The sequence below is a fragment of the Strix uralensis genome, chromosome 3 (assembly GCF_047716275.1).
Source record: "Strix uralensis isolate ZFMK-TIS-50842 chromosome 3, bStrUra1, whole genome shotgun sequence".
Lineage (NCBI taxonomy): Eukaryota > Metazoa > Chordata > Aves > Strigiformes > Strigidae > Strix > Strix uralensis.
The window spans coordinates 33,846,774-33,868,781 of record NC_133974.1 but is presented as its reverse complement, the minus strand read 5'-3'; the positions used below and the strand labels follow the sequence as shown (position 1 = coordinate 33,868,781).

At 44.5% G+C, this 22,008-nt stretch overlaps 2 protein-coding genes across 9 annotated transcripts in view; one reads left to right on the top strand and one right to left on the bottom strand.

The window, feature by feature from the left end:
• Window positions 1-320: 320 nt before the first annotated feature.
• On the top strand, window positions 321-20,013 carry B3GAT2 (beta-1,3-glucuronyltransferase 2). Of its 3 annotated transcripts, none has more exons than XM_074861836.1 (4): window positions 321-398; window positions 12,780-12,924; window positions 18,912-19,060; window positions 19,140-20,013. In XM_074861836.1, exons 2-4 carry the CDS (start codon window positions 12,780-12,782, stop codon window positions 19,224-19,226), a joined length of 381 nt encoding a protein of 126 aa, XP_074717937.1. In that variant the 5' UTR covers window positions 321-398; the 3' UTR covers window positions 19,227-20,013. The 3 variants fall into 3 exon arrangements, with proteins under 3 accessions (XP_074717937.1, XP_074717936.1, XP_074717935.1); XM_074861835.1 differs by lacking the exon at window positions 321-398 and adding an exon at window positions 1,187-1,528; XM_074861834.1 differs by lacking the exon at window positions 321-398 and adding an exon at window positions 1,187-1,747.
• Window positions 19,214-22,008, bottom strand: part of SMAP1 (small ArfGAP 1) — a 101,998-nt gene continuing 99,203 nt past the window's right edge. For 5 of the 6 annotated variants that reach the window (XM_074861828.1, XM_074861830.1, XM_074861831.1 and 2 more), the window contains one exon: window positions 19,738-20,723. In XM_074861828.1, the coding sequence (XP_074717929.1) occupies window positions 20,589-20,723 (135 nt within the window). In that variant the 3' untranslated portion in view covers window positions 19,738-20,588. Of the gene's footprint in view, window positions 19,347-19,737; window positions 20,724-22,008 lie in introns of those variants that run through there. The other variant, XR_012628040.1, reaches the window with a different exon arrangement.

Below are 22,008 nucleotides of genomic sequence, written 5' to 3'. Positions count from 1 at the left end.
TCATGTGTGTTGCGGCACCTGATGAATGCCTTTTTCGCGAAATAAAGACAGGTGGATTATTATGAAATTCTCATACACGAATGCTTTTTAAAAAGGAGCTCTCAAGCCCGGCTGATCCGTGGGAAAGCAGCAGGGCACGGAAAGGGGCAGATGCGGTCGGGCGGCGGGCGGGCAGGCCGGGCGGTCCGCGCTGCGCGCGCCGCGGGCCCCGGTGCCGCCGTCGGGGACAGGGGACGGGAGGGCGGTACCGACTGACAGTCACCGAAGAAAAACGAAGGGGACCGCCCAAAACGGCCGCCTTATTGACAACTTCTGACTTCTGCGGAGCTCCAAAACATTCCGCCGTTAAAAACACCAACAACAAACACGAAGCGAGCGGCTGCCCGCCGCTACGAGGAGTAAGTACTGGGCTAAGTGCTGGGGCTCGTACTCCTCCGTCTCCCCCGGCCCGGCCCGGCCCGGCAGGCGGCCGGCGCTGTCCCGGAGAGGGCGTCCCGGCCGCCGGCCGAAGTTGCCGCCGGCCGCGGTGCCAGCCGCGGAGGAAAGGAGCACCCCCCCCCTCGCTGCAGCTCGCCGGGCCCCGGCGCCGCCCCCCGAGGGCACCGAGCGCGGAGCTCCACGGGCCGCCGCCCCCTCCCCGCGGCGCCTGGGAGCGGCAGCCGGAGCGGGGCGGGGCGGGAGCCCCCCCGGCCCCCGCCCGCGGGGACCCTCCCTCCCGCCTCCCCGCCCTTCCCTCCCCGCCCCCGCGCACCGCCAGAGCCGCCCGGGGAAGCGGAGGAGAAGGAGCCGTCTCCCTAGAGCCCCCCCGCCGAGCCCCGGCCGCGACGGCGCGGCGCCCCCCGGCCCGGCCCGGCGATGCTGAGGGTGAAGGAGGAGGAGGAGGAGGAAGAGCGGCCGCTCGCGGAATAGAGGCGCGGCGGGAGCGGAGCCAGACACCTGCCCCGCCGGGCTGCCGCAGGGCACCGCGGGGCGCCCCGACCCGCCCCGCCGGCGGCCGCCCTCGCCCGCGGGAGGGAGCGCCGCCCTCCCCGGCCGCCGCCGCCCGGCCGCCCCGCGGAGGAGCGCGGGCGGGCGAGGAAGGGGCAGCCGGGCCGCCCCCCGCGGCCATGCGCTGAGCGCCGCCGCGCCCGTCCATGGGGCGGCGCTGAGGGGCGGCGCGGCGCGGCGGGAGGGCGCCGGGGGCAGGATGAAGTCGCTGCTCTTCAGCCGCTTCCTCCTGCTGCTGCCCTGGGTGCTCATCGTCATCATCGTGCTGGACATCGACAGCAGCCGGGCGCCGCTGCCCGCCCTGGCCCCCCGCGGCGGCGGCGGCGGCGGCGGGGGCGGTAGCGGGGGGGCCCGGGCGGCGGCGGGGCGGTCGCCCCCCGGGCGGCGGCCGGAGGCGGCGCTGCCCACCATCTATGCCATCACGCCCACCTACAGCCGCCCGGTGCAGAAGGCCGAGCTCACGCGCCTGGCCAACACCTTCCGGCAGGTGGCGCGGCTCCACTGGATCCTGGTGGAGGACGCGGCGGCGCGCAGCGAGCTGGTGAGCCGCTTCGTGGCGGGCGCCGGCCTGCCCTGCACGCACCTCCACGTCCCCACGCCGCGCCGCTACAAGCGGCCGGGGCTGCCCCGCGCCACCGAGCAGCGCAACGCCGGCCTGGCCTGGCTGCGGCAGCGGCACCAGCACCTGCCGCCCCCCCAGCCCGGGGTGCTCTTCTTCGCCGACGACGACAACACCTACAGTCTGGAGCTCTTCCAGGAGGTGCGTGCGGGGCGGGGGGCGCGCGCGGCCGCGACGCTCCATCGCCGGCCTCCCCTCAGGCACCCGACGCTTCCCGCCTCCCCTCGCCTCCCCTCAGGCACCTGCCGTTTCCCGCCTCTCGTCTCCCCTCAGGCGCCGGTCTCGTCCCCGCCCGCCGTTCCCGCCTCTCCTCGTCCCCTCAGGTGCCCGCTGCTTGCCCGTCCCGTCTCGCTGCGCGGGGCTGTGCCCCGTCCCCGCTTGGCGGCGCGACCGGTGCCCCTCACCCAAAACCCGGGCACGGTCCAGCCCGCTCCCCGGCGCGGACACCTTGCAGCGCCCCGTCCCTCAGCCGGGCTCTCCAGCGCTGCCTGCATGTGGACACCCCTCTCTTGATTTTAAGTTTCCTCCCCTCCACGCTCCCCACAACTTTTTACCGCTGTTTTCTCGCTTTCCTGCCGAGCCAGGCAAGTTTAGGGTTTATATAAGGGATCCTGTGGTTTTGTCAAAACTGGGGTGAGAAGTCCTCTTTGATATTTTTTTTTTTTTCAGGCTGCGTCCCTCTCCCTGTAGGGCAAACTCACATCAGGAGTGCCATCCTTCACAGTTTTTTCTTGGCGTGAATGAATTAATCCGGAGCCGGCTCCTTCACTTGGAGTTGCCAGTCTTTTTGAAGCATTTCACTCTTAAAAGCAGCAAATCGTTTGTGTAATGGCTAAACACCCTTTCAGGAGCCTCTTTTGTGAAGGGACCTGGTTTTGTCTTTATTGCAGCCCCTTGGTGAAGGGCTTTGCTCCTTTTCTGTGGGAATTGGCAAGCGCTCGGGGGGAGAGGGTATCCAGCTTTCTTTCTGGCTTCCCCCTGACAGGAAGGAGCGGTGTTTAATGAGTGGACATAAAACAGCAGAAGAACATGTACGTCTTCTGTGACAGCTAGAAGAGTAACCTTGGCAGGGAAACGAGGGAGGGAAACGGAAAAGTAGATTGGCAGCAGATAGGGAGCATACAGGACTCCAGACAAACTGTAGTCCGTGTCTTCCGCTGCTGGACAGTACTGTATTTAGTGGTGTTCCCCCGTATTCTGCAGTTTGGAAGCATCGTGCTTCCTCCCATGCTTTAGTCAGGAGGTTAAAATGAACAGGATAAGCAGAAATGTGAAGCACGTGAAATTCCCTAGACCAAGTTATTTTGGAAATGCTTATGTTCGTTTGTGGTCAGATTCACAGTGCATCCCTCTCCACTCCCGGTAGGTGGGCAGGTGCGGGGTCCCCATTCAGCAGGGGTGCCCTACTTACTTTGCCCATTTGGCATTCAGCACTGAAGCTGCTAATTTGAAGACCTTTGCCTGGAGGCTAAACCTTTGTTGTAACTGCTTTTCCTAAAATCTCCTGGCTGTGCTTAGCGCATTATAATGCAGAGTAGTTCCAAGTACCCATCTTTGATGTGGTGGGAGTGTCCACCTCTGTTCGGGGATATAAAAGTAATCTGATTCAATCTTAGGGAGTCTGTAAACTGATACAGAAAATACATTTTGCCACAATGAGTAGTGTGGGGAAAAAGATATTTGTAGACGAATGTCTACTTTTTGGGGGGAGTGCAAACGTTAGGGACAAGCTAAAGGAACAGCATTGGCAGCCATATCCCTTGAGTGACCCACAGCAACTGAAAGGGAGTCGGGTCAGGTTTATTCTTTTACCATTTCCTGTATTCTTCTTCTAATTGCTGTGAATGGTGAAACAAAAAGGTACAAAATACCTCTCTAATCAGTTAGGAAATGCAGGAAAGTAAGGGGATAAATCAGTCTGAAGGGTTAACCTTGAAAATTGCAAGCACAAGGGGCAATCTGTGTTTCCTTTTGCTGGCAAGAATGGTAACCTCGGGCATGCAGCTCCGCAGTCCTGAGGCTTCTCTTTCACCAGGGTTCAGCCGCTGGGGAAGAGGTGTTTATTCTGAGCCCTGTGTTCGCAGGCAAGCACACATGCATGAAGGAGTTTTCTGTGTGACGTGTGGTGGTTGGAAAGCTCTGTTACAGGAGCGGAGAAGGAGATTTTGCTCCAGCTACTGCTGCAAGTTCCCATGACCGTTTTCTGGGGTGACTAACAAGCTGTATGTAAGGTCTCTGGGACGCCCCTGGTAGTAACACGGGGAATGCCTTGTCAACCTGGCAAGGTTAACGGAAGTCCCTTGGCAGGCTTTGCCAACGGAATGTGCCTTTACCAGTGGGAGGTGGAGGTTGCGTTTGGAGAGAGACAGTAGTCTTGTTTTCAGTCAAGGCACTGCTTGAGGGTTGTGGGGTTTTTTTCTTGTTAAAAAAACTTCTCTGTCTTTATGGATTCTGGCTTGACAGCTCTGTAGTAAATCCCGATCTCTCCTTCAGGAATTGATTGATTTATGAGGGTAAACCATGCTCGTCTTCTCCAAGCATGAAGAGAACAGCTTCAGAACACATTGTGTGCAGTTGAAATCCAGTAGTAATTCCTGTCATGAAAGTGGTGGTAACGATACCTGAGAGGGAGTTTTTTTCAGTTGGTTACCTGCCAGGAACAGCTCTCCAGACCTGCAGTCACGTAATCCCAAAGGAGGTTTGATAAACTAGTCTGCTCACTGGGGAGGGTAGTATAAATGTAGAGGGACAAGACAGAAGCTCTGAATTCTGATCCTACCACCGTCCTGTGCTGTCTGGGTGACCTTCAGCATGTCACTGACACGGGCCCAGGGACATGCGGGTCCCAAACTGCCAGCAGCAACGTCTGCTCATATCTGCCCCCAAGCAGTTGCATACATTTTGCTGGCTTATGAAATAGTAGGTCTGTGTTCTTTGTAATGGCTTTCTTCTGATTCAGAGTGGGTTTCAGTAACAGCAGTGAGGGCTTGGGGGGGGTGGGAACCAACACTAGTTAGGACCATAAAGCCAGCATGAGAGAAGCATTGGCGTTAGGGGTGCATTTCGCTCGGAGGTCGAAAAAGCGTTACTACGGAGCAGAAGGCGTGCCAGGGAAGTGCATGTCAGTGAAGGATTATGTTTAAGGCAGCCTCTTTGCTGTGGGTTTCCCTAGTGCCCTTACAGAAGACGGAGCCTTTTTAACAACTCAAAATCAGCAAAGGCTTTACTGTGAGTGGACGTGTATAAACCGTAAAGACATGATCAAAAAGGAGCATGCTTTGACGTGAAATGCCATGGGATGCTTCTGAGAGCTTTTGATGAGGGAATTCTAATCTCTGTCCAAAGTACTCCTGTCTGGTACTTACAGGAATGAGTACTTACATTTGATATGGAGTGAGCTGGGCCCAATAGACCTGAGTGAAATGTGTTTCATGGAAATCAGGAAAAGAAAACCCCAGCTTACAGTAGTGCTTTGCTGAAAAATATTACTGTCTGTAGTAAATCTGGAACCCTCTGGTGCTGTTTATAATTTTTTTTTTTCCTAAAACGTACAATGGCATGGAGGTGTATAGCTTAGTTTTGGCTAGCAAAACTACATCCTCAAAACTACACCCTCAAAACTGGGCAGGGTGTGAGCCGGTTTAGTTGTCCTTTGTAGAGTAACGTGGAGGGCCTGTTTTGTGCTTCTGCTGCTGCGGTGCTGAGTATCATCATTGGCTCAGCGGAGCATTTTGTTAGGAAAGGCTCACCTTCCCTGGAAGGGCTTCGGGGAAAGGACTGATCTGTTCAGTGACTGTGAAATTCTTTAGAGTACTAACTGGGGCTGCAACAATGGTGAAGAAATATTTCCAGGAGTGGAGGTGTAGTTTTTAAGTTATTCTCAACTCTTTCCGCTTGAGAGTATAATGGTGGTCAGGTGAAAAATCATGGTTTTACTTTAATACCAGTGGTTCTGGCATATTGTATTTTGTTGTTTATCATTTTGGGATCCAGACCTCAAAAATAATTATACTTTTTCTGCTCAGGTGTGGTCTGCTCACCTGGAGGTGTCCATCTGCATCTCTCCATCAAGAACAACAGTCTGCTTTCTGAAAATACCTTTTATCAGTTGTACGTCAGCCTGCGTTTATAACAAAGCCACTGAGAGGCCTGAAATCCCAACTACTGTATTTGATATGCTTTACAGATGTTTCTACATGAATCATCATAACTTCTATTTTTTACTATAGGCTGTTCTTTTTGGAGTGACTCTGTTACAGTTTCTGTTGCATTTGTGCTTCATCTTATACCTGAATGCAAGTTATTGTAATATTGTGACTGATGCCTAGCAACTGCCAATTTCATATTTTTAGACTTCCAGAAAGAAAACCTTAGATAAAGCTGGCATTCCACCTTCATAGTGAGATTTTAAAAACAAGATTAGCCTAAGCACTGGAAACTGAAGACAGACATAGCTAAGTTCCACTGCCCTTAACTCTACACATCATTCACGTGTTTCTACATCTCAGGCGTTTTCTCTGCCCTTTCTGTATTTCGAGTAGTTGGCCAAAGACCACCACTTCCTTGGTCCATGTTTGGATATGTGCAGGTTGGAGGAATTAGTGCTGGAGGTCCCCTCTGCTGTTGATTGTGCAGACTCTCCTGAAACCTTTCAGGGTGAGGGGTGAACTGCTTAAGGAGTACAAAGAACTCCTTAAGTAAAGGTCTTCAACATGTGTGAGGAAGTGAGCTTGCTCACTGCCACCCCTAGCCCTTTGGTCATCGGTGTCTAAAATTCCATCGCAAGATTTGCTAGGCACCTAGAGCATGCCAGTACAGCATATACCACTACCCTCTCGGAGTGCAAGTCAAGGATTTGCAGACCGGGGCTCCTTAGAGGAACCCACATTATAAGGTGTGGTCTGAAGACAGCCTTGCAGCATGGACTTCAAAGTAAGTCACAGCATTAATTGTCATTTCCAAGGAAAAAAACCCCTAAACTTTTATTTAATAGCTTAGCAGTTAGCCCTGTTGCCCACTGAGTTGGGGACCAGAGTTCAATTTGCTGTAGCTGTTGCCTGCACGAGAATGCCCTGACTATGTTGGTAGCATTGAAGCTGGAAAGGAGGTGGGAGGAAAGAGAGCTCAACCCCTTCTCCTGGAGTTGAGGTAGTCTTTAGAGGTTACTCAAGTTTCATGGAACCACAGAGAAGGTTGAGAATATGCTAGGTGAAGAGGAGAGTCAGCTGGGTCACTCTTCGCAGGAGTAAGTTAAACATCAAATTAAACAAAAATTCCCTCACATTTTGAAGGTATGCTATTGCTTATGTAGTGACCTATATTGCCCAGGTAGGATCATCCTAAAATCAGCCAGATGGGAACAAAGATTCATGAAAAACAGAGAAAAAATAAGAAAGATTTTGCCTTGACTAAAGGGCGTGACCTTCTCATTGAAGGTTAGGGCTGTCCAACTCTGGTAATGTTCATAGTGGCACTGTAGAGCAGAGGGCAAGTTGTGTGAGTGATTCAGACTGAAAACATTATCTTATGTCCCTGCTCTTCACTCTCCCAAAAGGTGCGTGTGAAGGTAGTGGATATTCTAATGGCCCTTAACAGTTTGTAGCCCCAAAACCCAAATCCTTGTTATTAAAAATAAAACAGAAATACTTGCAGGCATTGCACGTCACACTTCAGTTTTCCCATGATCATCTTTGTAAAATATTTTGAGAGCAATTCAAAAAAGACATTACAGAAGAGGTGAATATTTCCTACTTATTCTACTTTTGACTAGGGAAGGCTTAGTGCTTGTTTGATAACTTTTACATAACTATCCTAATCTTTATACACTGTATTAAGCTAACTTATGTGTATTTTTTAATGGATATATTTATGCAAAAGATTTAGAAGTAGCATAAGTGAATCTGTCTCCTAAAACATGAAGATCTTTTGTTGTACCTCTTGGAGATGGTTGGAAAAATCACATTTTTGCTATAGTCTTAAAAATAACATTCAGTACTCCAGACAGAATTAAACATTAGCTGGCAGTCATTAGTTATTTTCTTCATAATAAAAAAAGGATCTAAATATGAGTTAGCAGTGCATTAAATACCTTTCTAGTATATAAATGATTTAAGAATACATGACAGATTTTAAATGCACACTGACATTCCCCTTGCATGTAGATGTGTAATACCTGTGCTAAAGAGGCTGGATTAGAAAAGGCTGGTAGAGTAACAATGCAATAGTTTAAAAATGAGAGGAAAGGGTGACCAAAAAAAGCTGTTTGAAACAGATTTATCCAAGCCAGGGACTCTGGGTTACAAAGTACCAAACACTGTTCGTTTCTGGCTTTGACAGCAGTCTTTGTTTACCCGTGAAACTGATACTGTTACTATGAGTTAATTACTAACAGTCAGCAGCTCTTCAGAGGTTCAGTGAACACAACCTAGTAGAATAACAGAAAGTAGGATGAGAGAAAGAATTAGTAAGTAGAAGGGCCAAAAGGAAACATGAACAGCAAATGTTTTGGAAGTCTTCCCAATCCAGAGAAATTGGCTCTTAACCGCTTTACTTAAATTTAGTACAGTTTTCTCCTGTAGGGAAGCAATATTGATATTTGTGCCCAAGGATGCGGCTGTAATTTAGAAGCATTAAACATTGTATCCGATATGTAAAATGTTGCTTGACAGAAGGGGGAATTAACCTGTCCTCCCTCTGCAAGCTTTCTAATAGTGAGGATGGTGAAGCACTACATCAGATCACCTGTGAGGGTTGCAGAGAAAGCTAGATCAGTGACTGACAATTTTTTGGATTTGTAGACCCTTTCTACAAGTTTTCCCATGGAGGCATACCCTTTTAACAGTGAAGTTTACTGACAACAAACTTGCTTTTTGAAGTTACTCTAAGCGTCACAGTCCCTGAACCACAAAAGCTACTGGGACAGATTTTCTGTGCTCCAGTACCTCCTTTGAAGCAGTGGTAAGTAGGGGCAGAAGCTCCATTTACTGCCTAGGTAAACGGGCATAGCATTGCTGAAGCTGAGCTATCCCTGACTTGTAGGGCAGTCATGTAAGTTTTGCTGAAGCAGAATTTGGCTTTAAATGACCTGTGAGTAATGCAGGATGCCTGTGTGAGAACTGATAGGGAACCTGGCTGTGCTCGTGCTTTAACCCCTAACACTTTCCCCTGTTGAAGAGTTGTAGTGAAGGAGCTCTAGATCCTGTCTTTGGTAATAATCTGAATTTTGCATAGAAATCTGCTTGAGTCTCGCTGGGGTGGGGAGGTGCGAGCCTGGATGATAACCTATAGCCTGACCAGTACAGATCACAAATTACACAGGGGTTGAAGTGACAGAGAACAGAGAAACACACCTGCTGTGTGGCAGCCAGGTTTGCATTTGCAGAGATCTTTGAATCCTGAATAGAAACTCATTAACATCATGCTGCAAAAACACTAGGATGGTTGTGCCAGTCTGGAAGCCTTTTCACTGTAGCAAGTATGGCCATGTTTCCTCCTGTCTGTCATTTGCCTTCATTCCCCTTGGGCTTTTACATTTTATTACTGGCTTGGTATCTTCCCTATCCATCAGTCCGGTGCATCCCATTAAGCAGCTTTTCTTGATTGACTAATGAGATGCTATTTTTGGCAATGCTTTTATCCCTGTCTTTTATTGCTCAGCTACATTTTCTGCATTTTCACTTGTTATTCTTTTGTGGTTTCTCTATTGCTGCTGTATTTACTGTTCTATGCCCATCACCTCAGTGGGATCTCTTTGGTCTGTTGTTACTCCTCTCTCCTGTCACTTCCTCGCCCACTCCTTGCCAGTTGTGTCCCCACCACTTCATTCGGGTTTGTTCTACCATCTCACAGAGTCCTTTTCTCATCTTCCCCCATCCAGTACATCACTCTCCCCCTATGCCCAAGACCTCCTTTCAAATAATCTAAAAGTAAATAGAGGACAAATGCATTTCCAGAGGGAGATTCATCCTACCTTAAGATAGCTGTCTAAGCCAGGCAGGGTGAATCACGTCAGTAGGTTCCTATCTCTGTTCATTAACTATTGAAGTCTAACTAGGATAGACCAGATGCTAACTTACAGAGAGTTAAGTGTGAGTAAGATGAATACCATTCACGTAAGCTACTAGAACTTACAATGCTGAGTATTAAGACAGCATGTGCTACCGCACATTAAAATGACAGATAGAAGAGTAATTTAGGAGGCTGTTTGTAAGTTATAGGATTTTGGCAGTTGTTTAACCCACAGCAATAAAGCTATTTAGAATGAACATGTTTTTGAATCACCTTTTTGTGTCCCAGTGATTAGCAGCATCAAATTCCAGATGCAAGCTGGCCTTTTAATCCATGTAATAGCTTTCTCCCCATCATACATAATACAGCCTTAACACATCAGTATGTTAACTGCAGTAATGCTATTCTCGGAAGATTAGAAGAAATATTCCTACTTTCATCTGCCTAGCATATCCTGAGGCTGTAAGGTATTTCAGAATTAGCATAAATACTGGTCTAGATGTGTTCTTTCAGCTTTTACTTAAAGGGATTGCTGTATTCTTGACATCTGCTTATTTCATTCTCCAAAAATGTAACCTGTGAGAATAAAGAAAGTAACGCAAGGACAAAATAAAGAGCTCTGTAACGGGTTACTTACTTCCTTCTGATGCATGGTGGCTTTACTGACTTAACTCGTAGACACAGAGATGGACCCAAGACTGTAGTAATTAAAACTTCTTGGGTGATTTCATGCTGGTTTCCTGAGGTCAGTGAGATACTTTTCATTGACAAGATTTTCCTACACATTGTATAGGTAAAGTATTAATGTAAATCAGTCCGGTTCTGCTAGCATAAATGCTGTGGCTGCTGTTGACCCAATTCAGAAGTCTCGTGTGATCTGGCTCAGTTTGCAGTACAGCTGCCCAAATGCTTACCGTGAGGAGAGGCAGGGTCTGGGCTTACCAGGCACTAGCTACTCTCTTGTAGTTATAGCGTGCCTGCCCTTGTCTTGCGGCATTTTATGTTTACCATGGGTGCAGGCAGTTGGCACAGAGTAGCTAAAATGCTGTAAATCAGTACCCTAGTAATTGGTTCAGGTATCCATACCCTCCAGTAGGTATTAATGGCAACACAAAAAAGTTAGTGGGCATCTGTGTTCCTCCTGTACTTAATACTGGTGTAGCGGAGTTGGGTGTACATGGCTTGATAGTGCCCTTGGAAACCTATTGTAAACGTGCCTGTGTAGACAAGCCCAGCAGGATGATGCCCTGTGTTTGGATGTTAATATAAAATTGTGAAATAGATGTATCATTAAAACCAGAGCTAAAAAATCTTCGTGAGGCTTGACTGATTTCCATATCCAAGTAGTTAGTTGCTAACTGTATTTCCTCAATGGAGGAGTGGGAGAGGTTGGAAAAATAATCTTAAGCAGGGAGAACAGTTACAGACAAACACATTTCACAATATAACAATAACCTGTAGAGATTCATGGTAGTCTCTCACTGGCAATTCGATAGTCAGTGGTTTGGACAGAATCCTTGTCATGAGGAACCTGTATATTGCCAATTGTATACATAGCCGGTTCTTACACAGTATGGGCTGCTGCTACCGAGCGAGAAGGTCTGACTTGCTGCAACAGTTATTAGGGTGGAAGTGAGAAAATTTTGCTAAACAAATTTAAAGATACACACAGGACTGGAGGGAGAGAAGGTACATGCCTCTCTTCTGTGTGTACATACATATTTGTGGATTTTAAAATATGTATTTTATGCCTTCCCTATGTGAAAGTTCTCCTAAGAATCTGCTAATATTTCTAGCTTAGAATGTGAACCATAGTGACATGACGTCTTTGTTTTTTCTGGTGCATCTTCTGGGAGTCTAGATGATACGCATGATAAATCTTTCACCTTGGCAGAAAGAGAGGGAAGTGTTTAATATTTAACCAAGGTTGTCTTTTACTTCAGCATCTATCGATAGGGGACTGCAGTTACAAATATGTAAAACTGTGTTTGCTTTTTCTAAGAGGAGTGCTTAGAACCAGAAAGGGATAACCTTTCCTTAAGGAATAGGCCTCAACTACAACAGAAGGCAAGAGATTGTTTTAAAAGTCGATCAAATTAAGCCCACCTTACAGTGAAATAGTTTAATACTTGCTTAAATAGGACCATATTTAAGCACAGTAGTTAAAACAGTGACTTTTGAACAAGTGTGGTTAAGCTGTGCAAGTTGCTGTGTCCGCGCACTCATCATCTTGAGTTCTCACACCAGACTGTCAGTGATTTTCCCATAGGGAGCAGCATGTCAGGGTTCATGTCATGTTATCTTCTGTTTACTGAAGAAAAAGGTCTACTAACCGGTGAATGGAATTCACTGACTTGCAGTCATGCAACGCTTTTTGCTAGAGCTTCCTCTGGGTTAGATGAGTACCACTTTCCAGAATTGCATTTAGTTACATTTACACCATTGGGAAAAACTCCTGTTACTGATGGCGAACTAACAGAAGCATCCTGCCTGACCTGCTTTCTATCCTTCTCAGAAACTTAGCAGAGCTTTTCAAGAGGAAAAAGTAGAAGGTAAAAAGGCTTAGCCCAAACTTAAATCTTTTTTTGTGAGCTTTTAATAGATCTGAGCTGCATCTATTGTACAAATCTGGGATGTTGCAGGTAGGGGAAGATTTGTATGTCACAATTTCCTGTACTCAGTGTAGTTGTTACCAGTCTCAAATTAATTGTACTTGTCTTGATGAAGTGTGTATTTGTTAATCATTATTATAATATCCTCTCTTGCTGGGCTTGTACAATACCTCAGCAATCTACGAAAATAAGCCTACTGCAAGAATGCTATAGTCTTGCAGATAAAAAAGATCTGCTACACCTTTGAAAACCCAAATAAACAAGAAAACACTGTTTTTTCATGGCTTTTAGAATTTTTGTTATAAAAAATAATATGAATAGGGTATTTTCAGTAGAATTGAGGTGCCTATGGGCTAGAGAGCTGGAGATTTCACAGAAAACGAGTGGGCACATGCAGCTTTCAAAGACTCACTCTGTGGGGCTGAAATCTGTAAGCTAGAATTGCTTTTAAATACCTAGTCTTGATGATTAATGTGTAGGCCTTCCACCAACACTTACAGAAAAAGCCTACTAGGAAAGTGTGCATGCAGTCACGCTGTGCCCGCCTCTTGCAGATGCGCACGACCCGCAAAGTGTCGGTATGGCCCGTGGGACTGGTAGGAGGACGACGGTATGAGCGCCCAGTCGTGGAAAACGGCAAAGTTGTTGGCTGGTACACTGGCTGGAGAGCTGACAGGCCCTTCGCTATTGACATGGCAGGCAAGTACCAAGTTTCATGATACATGAATATTTCTCATAATAACTGTTCTTCCATTTTTTATGAGTGGGACAGAAACATGTCTCAGCATAAGCAGCTTTTAAAACTTGTGAAGTGCAGCCACCGTATGTAGCCCTTTAGCACTAAATATCCTGGAAGTCTTAGCTTGCACATCTCATCTAATTAAGTTGCTGCTTGGTGATATCTGAACTTACTTTCACTTGTTTTTAATTTTATGCAGCAACTTGTTTTTTGTGTTGTATAAATGTTTTTATGTTGTATAAATTGTTTGTCTGAAACAAAGAAATTGTAAATTAATTCATCCAGTTAATTTTTGCAAGGAGCCCCTGCCTTTCCTTGTATCATCAATCTATACCAGGCAGTATAAATGCAGACCCTTCTTAGATCTCATGTTGTAAAATGCTACTTTATAATTAAATTATTTTTTTATTGGTTATTTGGAATGATGGTGGTAACTGTAGATGGCTATAGTCTGAAACACTGACATGAGGGAAAAACAGCTCCATTAGGAGCATTACCTGCTCCTACTTTTACTGAAGTCATGGAAGGGAGTTATAGGGACAAAGATACAAGCGTGGAGAGTATAGGAAGTTATTGTGGATCCACAAACAAGGAGTTACTACTTTTATTAGTCTTCAAAAAATAACTGAAGAAATTAAATTACATTTTTAATTTCAGCAAGGAGAGAAATGGATGCTGTGTAGGCTGGTAAAAAATTGTGTTAAGTTTGCATCTTCATTCCCCTCAGGAATATGATGGAAGGGCACAGGCAAAGAACAGAACCTGTAAATCCAGAACTGCATAGGTATCTGAACAGGGGCAGTCTGTAGGATGCGTGTTAACACTCAGTTTTCTACTTTTGCCCCCTGCCCCCCGAATCCCCAACATGCCCCTGGGGACTTGGAGGACTTGTTAGCAAACCGAAGTTCATGCTGTAGTACGTCACTGGCAATCCTCCATCTGCTGGCACCAAATATACAAGCAACTTAGGTTATACCATATACTGCACATAAGGAAGATCAAGGATCTCTTGAAAATATTGCCTGGAAAAAAAAAAACCAGGTGCATATATTAAACTGCTCAGCTGTCTACAGCTGTTTATAATTAATGTTCTGATTCCTAAGACAGGGTAAGGAGCCTCTCTTTGGTTTACAGAACTATCTTTTCATAGTGATTTTCACAAGGATTTGGCCATGAGGCTGGGTGTGAAAAGAATGACTGCTTAAAAGATTTGGGACCACTGGTTTAACTTGTGGTTGTTCAGAGGAAGCGCATCCCCGCTTTTAAGCACATAAACTTCTTATTCTGGACGCCAAAATACAGGGCCAAATTCAAATCTACTGCAAGTGGAGACAGGCCCTGCTGATTTCATTGGGATCAGCTCAAAGACCCTACCTGGCCAACTTCCCTTGATGCTTCTTTGAAATGTACTCACACACAGCAATCGCATTAGATCAGTTCAGTGAACATTGGTTATTTCTTTTGGGAAGTTTGTGGTTGACACTGCTATTCTCCAATGCTAAATTGCATTCAGAAAGCAGAGTAGCTGTTGCCTGTGTTGCTTCTGGTCTGGCAACCAACACACCATATGAATTAGTTCTGGTGTTTTTTAAGTTCCACCTCAGTTTCAACTGTAGGTGCGTTCTTAGAGGTTGACACAGACTTCCTTACTGTCAGGGAAGAAAAGTAAGAGAGAATTGGGTGTTGTAAGTAAAAAGTGACATACCTTCTGAGGTAGGCACTGTGTTGTTTATTATAGACACAATTTAAAATCTCCTATATTAAATGATGCTGTTAGTGATTTACTTCTGACTTGTTCCCAGTGCCAGAGGTTTTGACCACCCCTGAGAACAAGTTAGATTGTGATTCTCCTAATGTCAAGTTTGTTCAAGGAAAACAGATGCATGCTTTACATTAGCATTCCAGGAGCTACTTCAGTCATAGAGATTAATCCATGCCTGTCAATCACTGGGCAAGCAGATTTTGGACTTGTGGTCCAGAGCTCATCCACTGTGCCCTAATTTCCTCCACTAGGGCCTGAGGAAGCACCTTTTTTTTTTTTTTTTGGATTTCACTGTAGTTATGAGATCTTTAGTAAATCTCATCTTTCTTATGGTTCTCTGAGAAAAAAAAGTAAGTCTATTACTGACACTGCAAAGCATGGCATGTTTTGTCTGAAAGAGCCACTGCTGGAAATCACAAGTACAAACAAAAAAATTTTGAGTGGCTATGGCAGTTGCCACACTCAAAGCCACCCCCCAACCACCCCTCCATCAAAGGGTAACAACTATTTTCATCAAAGGGTAACAACTATTTTAAATGTTCAGTTTAAAATCGAGAGCCTCTTATATGGTGAATTAACTGTCAGCAGATGCCTTTGTTCTGAACTACAAGAACTCCTGGTTGAGCATCCCTGCCTTATTGCAACCCAAATAATACGTCACAGGGAGAAGATAACTTGAAAAAAGCAGACCCCCAAGCCACGGCATGTTCAACAAGCCAAAGGTACTACCCTGAACTGTGTGGAAACCAGTGTATCCATTTCAACATCGGCACTGAGCATTAGCATTTATACACTCCGGAAATGATAAACACTTCCAGTTTCTAGCTTGCCTTCAGCTACTCTCCTATCTAGAGTATTCAGGAAGCAAAGGCATTAATCACAGAAAAAAAAATCTGTAAAGACCAGCTCAGTCTAACTGGATGAAGAAGAATGGTTCTGCCTTTTAACAGAAGCCATTGATCTAACACAAGTCAAGGTGTGAATTAACAGAAACAGCTTCTGTAGAAAGAAGCACAGATGTAATCTTTGTCATGTCTCCCAGGTATCTTGTCCTCCAACAAATTAATTCTTATCTAGGTAGCTCTTCAGCCAATTAGATTTAATTTACAGCCTTTTATTAAAACACAAAAAAAACAAAACACCTTTTCACACTCCAGTTATGAAACTGTCCTGTGGCATTTCATGTGAACTTACGCCAATACGACCTTGTAGGAATAATGATCACGTAAAAGAACTGTATGAGTGTAGCACTGTTCAGTTATGCTACGCTGGAGACAGTAATCCCAGATTAATACCTGTTTGGGGATAGAGTTCAAAGTAACAGTGTGTTTTCATCTATTACCACAGGATTGTTATCTACTGAGTAAAATAACTAGCACTAGTCTGGTCAAAACCTGAGCCATTTCCTCTCTTTTTGATGCCAAAATGATCCACCTGTGATAAAAAGTCAACTGAAAGTTGTCACTAGAAAATGTAGTCTGTCTGATCTATCTACATAAATACAAAATGTCATACATGTGAAATTAAAGCAGTTATAAAGCAGAGCTGAAGAACCAGAGAGCCAGGAGATAAGTCTCCTTGAAATATTTTACCTCTTCAAGTTTCTGCTTTATTGAACATTTTAAGAAGCAAAGACTGCATGGCTACTGATCAAGGACACAAACCTCAGGCCACAGGCTAGTCAGTGCGCAGTAGTCCATGTCCTTGCCACGTACAACACTCAGTTTAATAATCTGACTTGTATTTGATGCCTGAAAACACAGGGGATTTTTGATATGCCCTAAAATGGTGGTTTGCAATAGCAAGGACACGTGTTGCACGCAGGGGGCATGGCACATCTGAAGATCTGTGCGTAGGAAAAATCCACCCTCAGAACTGAATCCAATTTTCTCAACAGGGGAGCAAACTTGGCAATAAGACAACATAGGAGAAATTAACGTATGGATAAGTATGGGCTATGGGGGCTGGGGAGCCAAGCTGAGACACACAAAGATCAGCAGAAAATGTGTGTGTGTCTTCTGCTTAGAATGGGATTCCTGCTCCACTCTAAAAACTAGGACACTACATTAATTTTGGTGTTCACTTCATTTTCTCCTTTATGGATGACCAGCTTAAATCTTACAAATTAAATCTTAAATCTTTTTTAAAAGAAACAGCAGTGCACACAGCTGATCAGGGCTCCAACAGTGCTTTCCCTTGCAAAGCAAACATGGGGGCGGGGGGGGGGCGGGGGGGCACAAAATATCAGCCACACTAATGCCCAGTTGCACCAAAAATGTATAGTTTGTTGTAACTGAGGAAAAAAACCAAAACAACCCTAACCAAAAATACTGAAGCAGGCGAATTTGTTCATCAGTGATAAGTCCATAGTTATCTTTCAAGGTGCAGAAAGCTGGCTGTGTGCACTGCAGCTTTCTCTTGCTGAGGGAGTTTAAACTCAACTCAGCTCTTCACAAATTATTACAGCACTGGGCTGGCGCCCACCCTGTGCTCCCGCATAGCCTGGCTACAAGTCGTAGGAAGCAACAAAAGCCTGTAGCCTGCTGAAGACAAACCCCTACCTGGGAAGAAAAGTCTCAGCTGCCATTCTTTTGCCTGGTACTGCTTGCCTAAACCCTGCAGCTGCAGCAGAGAACAGCTGGATCCCAGCACTGCTGTTAGCAGGTGGTGCAGTCCGCAGAGTGGGAGCCACAGAGCTTATCCCCACGGAGTGAGGACAGGCTACAGCCAAAGCCTCACACCTCCTGCAAGTCTTTTATTCACTAGAGTACTCAGCAAGGTGTGGATAAGCCCTTTCCATCCATACACCTATTCTTTATCTTAGGCAGGATATAATGTGTAAAGTAAATGTGTTTTCTTCAACCGTGTCTGTCAGTGAACTGGCACCTCAGTTTACATCCAACCCCTAGTCTTCATCTGCAGTGTCCAAACCTTTATTTAAAAAAAAACCCAAACAAACCACTTTGTGGTGTCTTCCTGTGCTTCGCTACAAGCAAAAGCACAATAGTTAAGATAAAAAAGTGTGGTTTCAGTGTGCCTTCTTCACATGTGATACAGTAATTACCTCCTTATATTTTCCTGTTTAAAAGGCTCCCATAAAAGCCACAGCTACTTTCAAGGAAAATACAGTAGCAAGGTAATTCTAGTAAAAAAGGACAGATTTATATGCCATTAGAGAAAGTTATACTCATTTTTAAATGAGAAAATTTTAATACTGGCTTTAGAATTAAATGTTCTTGTAGTTTTCCAGAACAGATGTCAAAAATGTTACTTCTGCTGTTATAAAGGGACAGCTGGAACCACTCTGAACTGACAAAAAAAGGATTCTTTTGATAGGCCGGGCAATTAGACATAAGGAGATACAAATGTAATTTTTCTTTACAAGTATATCAGTGGAGTTTTGAGTCATACTTAAAGAAGGATACATGCACCTGAACCTTGCTGAATGAGAACTGGAGAGTTCTATAAATAATGGCAAATTGGAGATTCATGAGAGCTGCTTCAGAGAGGGTGAGTTTGTTTAAACTAGTGATTTCTCAGTTTGCAGTCTCCCTGATGTACGCTGTTAGAGGAATGCAATGCAAAGAGGGCATGTGCACCCATGCAGCCCTTTCAGCCGTGCTGCCACAGACTGTCTTGCAGATCACCGGTGATGATTCACAAGTCCACAATAAGTACACCGTGTGCAAGGCAAAATATTAATATGACTTGTCTTTTGTCAACAATAGTTAAAACTCTCTAAAGACCACAGTTGTTACATCCAAGTAATATATTTTAAGCTTTTTTTCTGACTTTCACCTTTAAACCTATAAGTTTTTGTACAGTATAAATTTAATACATTTTATTTTACTTAAAATTCAGTTTTATTGCTTAATTAAAAGTAGAAAGGAATGATAGTCCGAGATCTTAGCAACAGCTGACTTTTCGGGCAAAAGCCGTTATTTTCTACATGATGGGAACTTGATTAAACATGTTGAAAATATGGTGCAATTAAAAAAACATGATTGCACCTTCAGGGCAAAACAAAACAATGTAGAATGTACAAACCACATATTGTCTATCCATATAATCAAATTTACACATTTTTAAGAAGAACATGGGAGATTTCTAGGCTTAAGTGTAACTTGCAAAAAATGTAAAGCCTGAAGGTTTTTCTTAACACTTTTTTCCCTCCCTCTCTCCAAGGATTTGCTGTGAGTCTTCAGGTGATTCTGTCGCATCCGAAAGCCGTATTCAAGCGTCGTGGTTCTCAACCAGGAATGCAAGAATCTGATTTTCTGAAACAGATAACAACAGTGGAGGAACTGGAGCCAAAAGCAAACAACTGCACAAAGGTACCGATTTCCACACTTACTAAAATGCTTTCATATCGTCTCTGTGGATGACTGTACTAACACAAATGGTATTTTCTAGGTTCTTGTATGGCACACACGAACCGAAAAAGTAAATCTAGCTAATGAGCCAAAATACCATCTGGACACAGTCAATATTGAGGTATGATCTGGAGACACAGCTGCACAGGAGGCACAGTACAACGGATGTGTCAGAAGGGGTTCGAATTCAGCCAGTTAAGAGAGTCTACGTCTGCGTGAGACCTTGTACTAGTCATCTGACGGACTTCTGTGGAAACAAAAGGAAGCTGTCAGAAACTCTGATCAGCAAATCAGGCGGCTGTGCTTTGTTCTAACTCGTTTGCATGCATTTCTGAACTCTCATCTTAATAAACTGACACTTACCTTTGTTTTAAGGCTGTTTCCACATAGTAAAAGCAATCAAAGAGAAACATGGCTGCAATGGAGTGTTTTCCAAATCATCATTTATGTATATACTTTTTGTATTTATCCAGCTTAATGGTGTAATTATAAACTGATTTAACTCACAAACTGTTGATCTAAATATTTACATAGATGGACCCTCCACACTGAACATGTTTTCCTTCATTAAAAGTAGACTTCTTAAACAAATAGCGGTCAAATAGGTCATACAATAATGAAATAAAAACCCACAATCATTTATGGATTTATCCTTTTAATATAGGGAAATAACATTTTATCATTACGAGGCACCATAAAATGTAAACACAATCACTGTCATAAACCTGGATATCTCTGCAAGGAAAACCAGATCTCTTCACACCGAGTTACCTTGTATACGTATTGTGCTGCGAGTTCTCAGCATAATGCTGTGTGCGTGCCTCGTGAGCCAGATTGGATGCTTTATCACCGGAAACTCGGATGGATCAAATGCTCATTTTTAAAAGAATAAACTATTGATTCGTAGAATTACAGTAACATCCAGGTTTATCTTTCTTTCAATAACCGTATTCCCTGTTATGCACACCATAATAACATCACAGTGAAATGTATGATGAAACAAAATTTGTTTGATACACTAGAAAACATTGCTCAGTGATACATTTACATTCTATTTATATATGATTAAACATTTGTTCATACAGTACCTTCTACAGGATTACTGGGTAATTTGGGGGGGTCAGGGTTCATATTTTTGGATATTACTAACATGATAGCTACATCCCTTATATGCAAACATTTGATCTAGAATTTTGAGGGAAAAAAATCAGTATGTGGTTGTTAAGCAGCTTCTTAAATAGATGGTCTATGAAATCATATGCATTGTATGGAAACGCTGCCAATGATGTATAAATGTATTCTTGATCTGCTTTCCACTACATCAAATTTAAATCAATATAGACCACAACACGGTCAGTCAGTTATATTCTTAATCAGAACAGCTGGGGAAAAAGAAAAAGAATATGTACATGGAAGGAACAGTGAAAGTAAATGCCTTTGAACAAGGAATGTTGGGTGGCTGTTCGGGGCGAGACTTCTGTTGCGACTTTCATTTCCACAGTTGTGTGCTGAGAGTCTGACCAGAGGAGCTCCCAGTCCACCCCGCCGCTGTGCTAGGGGGCTGCCCAAAGCCCATCACGTTGCTGGAACTGCTGAGATTCATTCCAGCCATCTGCTGGTTCATCTGTGAAGCACACACAGGAGCCGGGTTAGCACTGGCACAACACCCTGCCGGCCAAATCGCAGCCAGCTCCCAGCTAGCAACCCAGTTAGAGTACATTCCCCTAACAGTAATACTTCTCCTTAAGTAAAAATATTGACCCGATGTAAGTTTCTAAGCATTTCCCAAGACAACAGCTTTTCCAGAACCATTCAATCACCATTATACATCAGCTGACTGGCTGTAGCACTTGGTCTGTACGTCAATCTGTACGATCACCCCGCTAGTGAATTTACCGAGCGTGGGGCAAAGGAGTCCGATGTGTCTCAGCTGCTGAGAGCTTGCTTTCAGAGCTAACCCACAAAATTGTGGCAGCTGCCATAAAGAAACACCAAAGCAAGTAACGGAACCTTCTCTACATCTGCAGCTCCAGGCATTTTGTGTTCCAGCAACACTTCTTTGGAGACCTCAAAATCTTTAATACACAAGCTTTTATAGAAATTGTCCATTGAGGTGGCAATCAACAAAGAATGAGGCAGATTTATAAACTTGAGCATTTTCTAAATCTAACCATTCTTGCTGAAGAATCTACTCAAGATACCATAATTTCTTAAAAACAAGTGAAATCATTCACTTGAAATTAAAGAAGACATCTAGTTAAATGTGGGAAAGTTTGAAATTCAGCACATTCACTTCAGTGACCGTGAAAAAATATTTCTACTTTCTACAAATACTAACTGATCACTAATTTTCAGTGCTCAATGTAAAAACGTTCTTCAGGTTACTCTCCCTTCCCTCCTCAAAAATGAACACTTACTGAGAAGCCAAACACCTAGCTGTACAGAGTGAGGATGGCCCCTCTTGTGAGTCTGAGAGCAAAAGAGCATTTGGAGCCATTTAAATCAGAGCCGATGAATAGGGAAGGACGTTGGATAAGCAACATGAGAATCAAGTTAGAGACAGCATTAGGTAAAAATCAGAGTTCATGTACACATGAGCAAAGAATGCCAGTTTGCAAAATGAAAATGGAACACTGGTGGAAAAAAAATTGTTAAATAAATTACAAACTAGTAATTCAGGGTAAAATTCAGTACTGTGTGCTATCACATGTGTATCTGCAAAACCAACCCATCACTGAACGTGGAAATTAAAAATGCTGACGAAAACATGCTTTACCTAGTTGTTAATCTCTCCGGGAACAGAATTCTTAAGCAGCAGACTATATAAAGTGTGCTATTCTGGTAAGTAAAGCAAGCTCTCCCCCTTTCAACTGGAGCCAGAGATTAGATCACAGTTCCCCTACAAACCG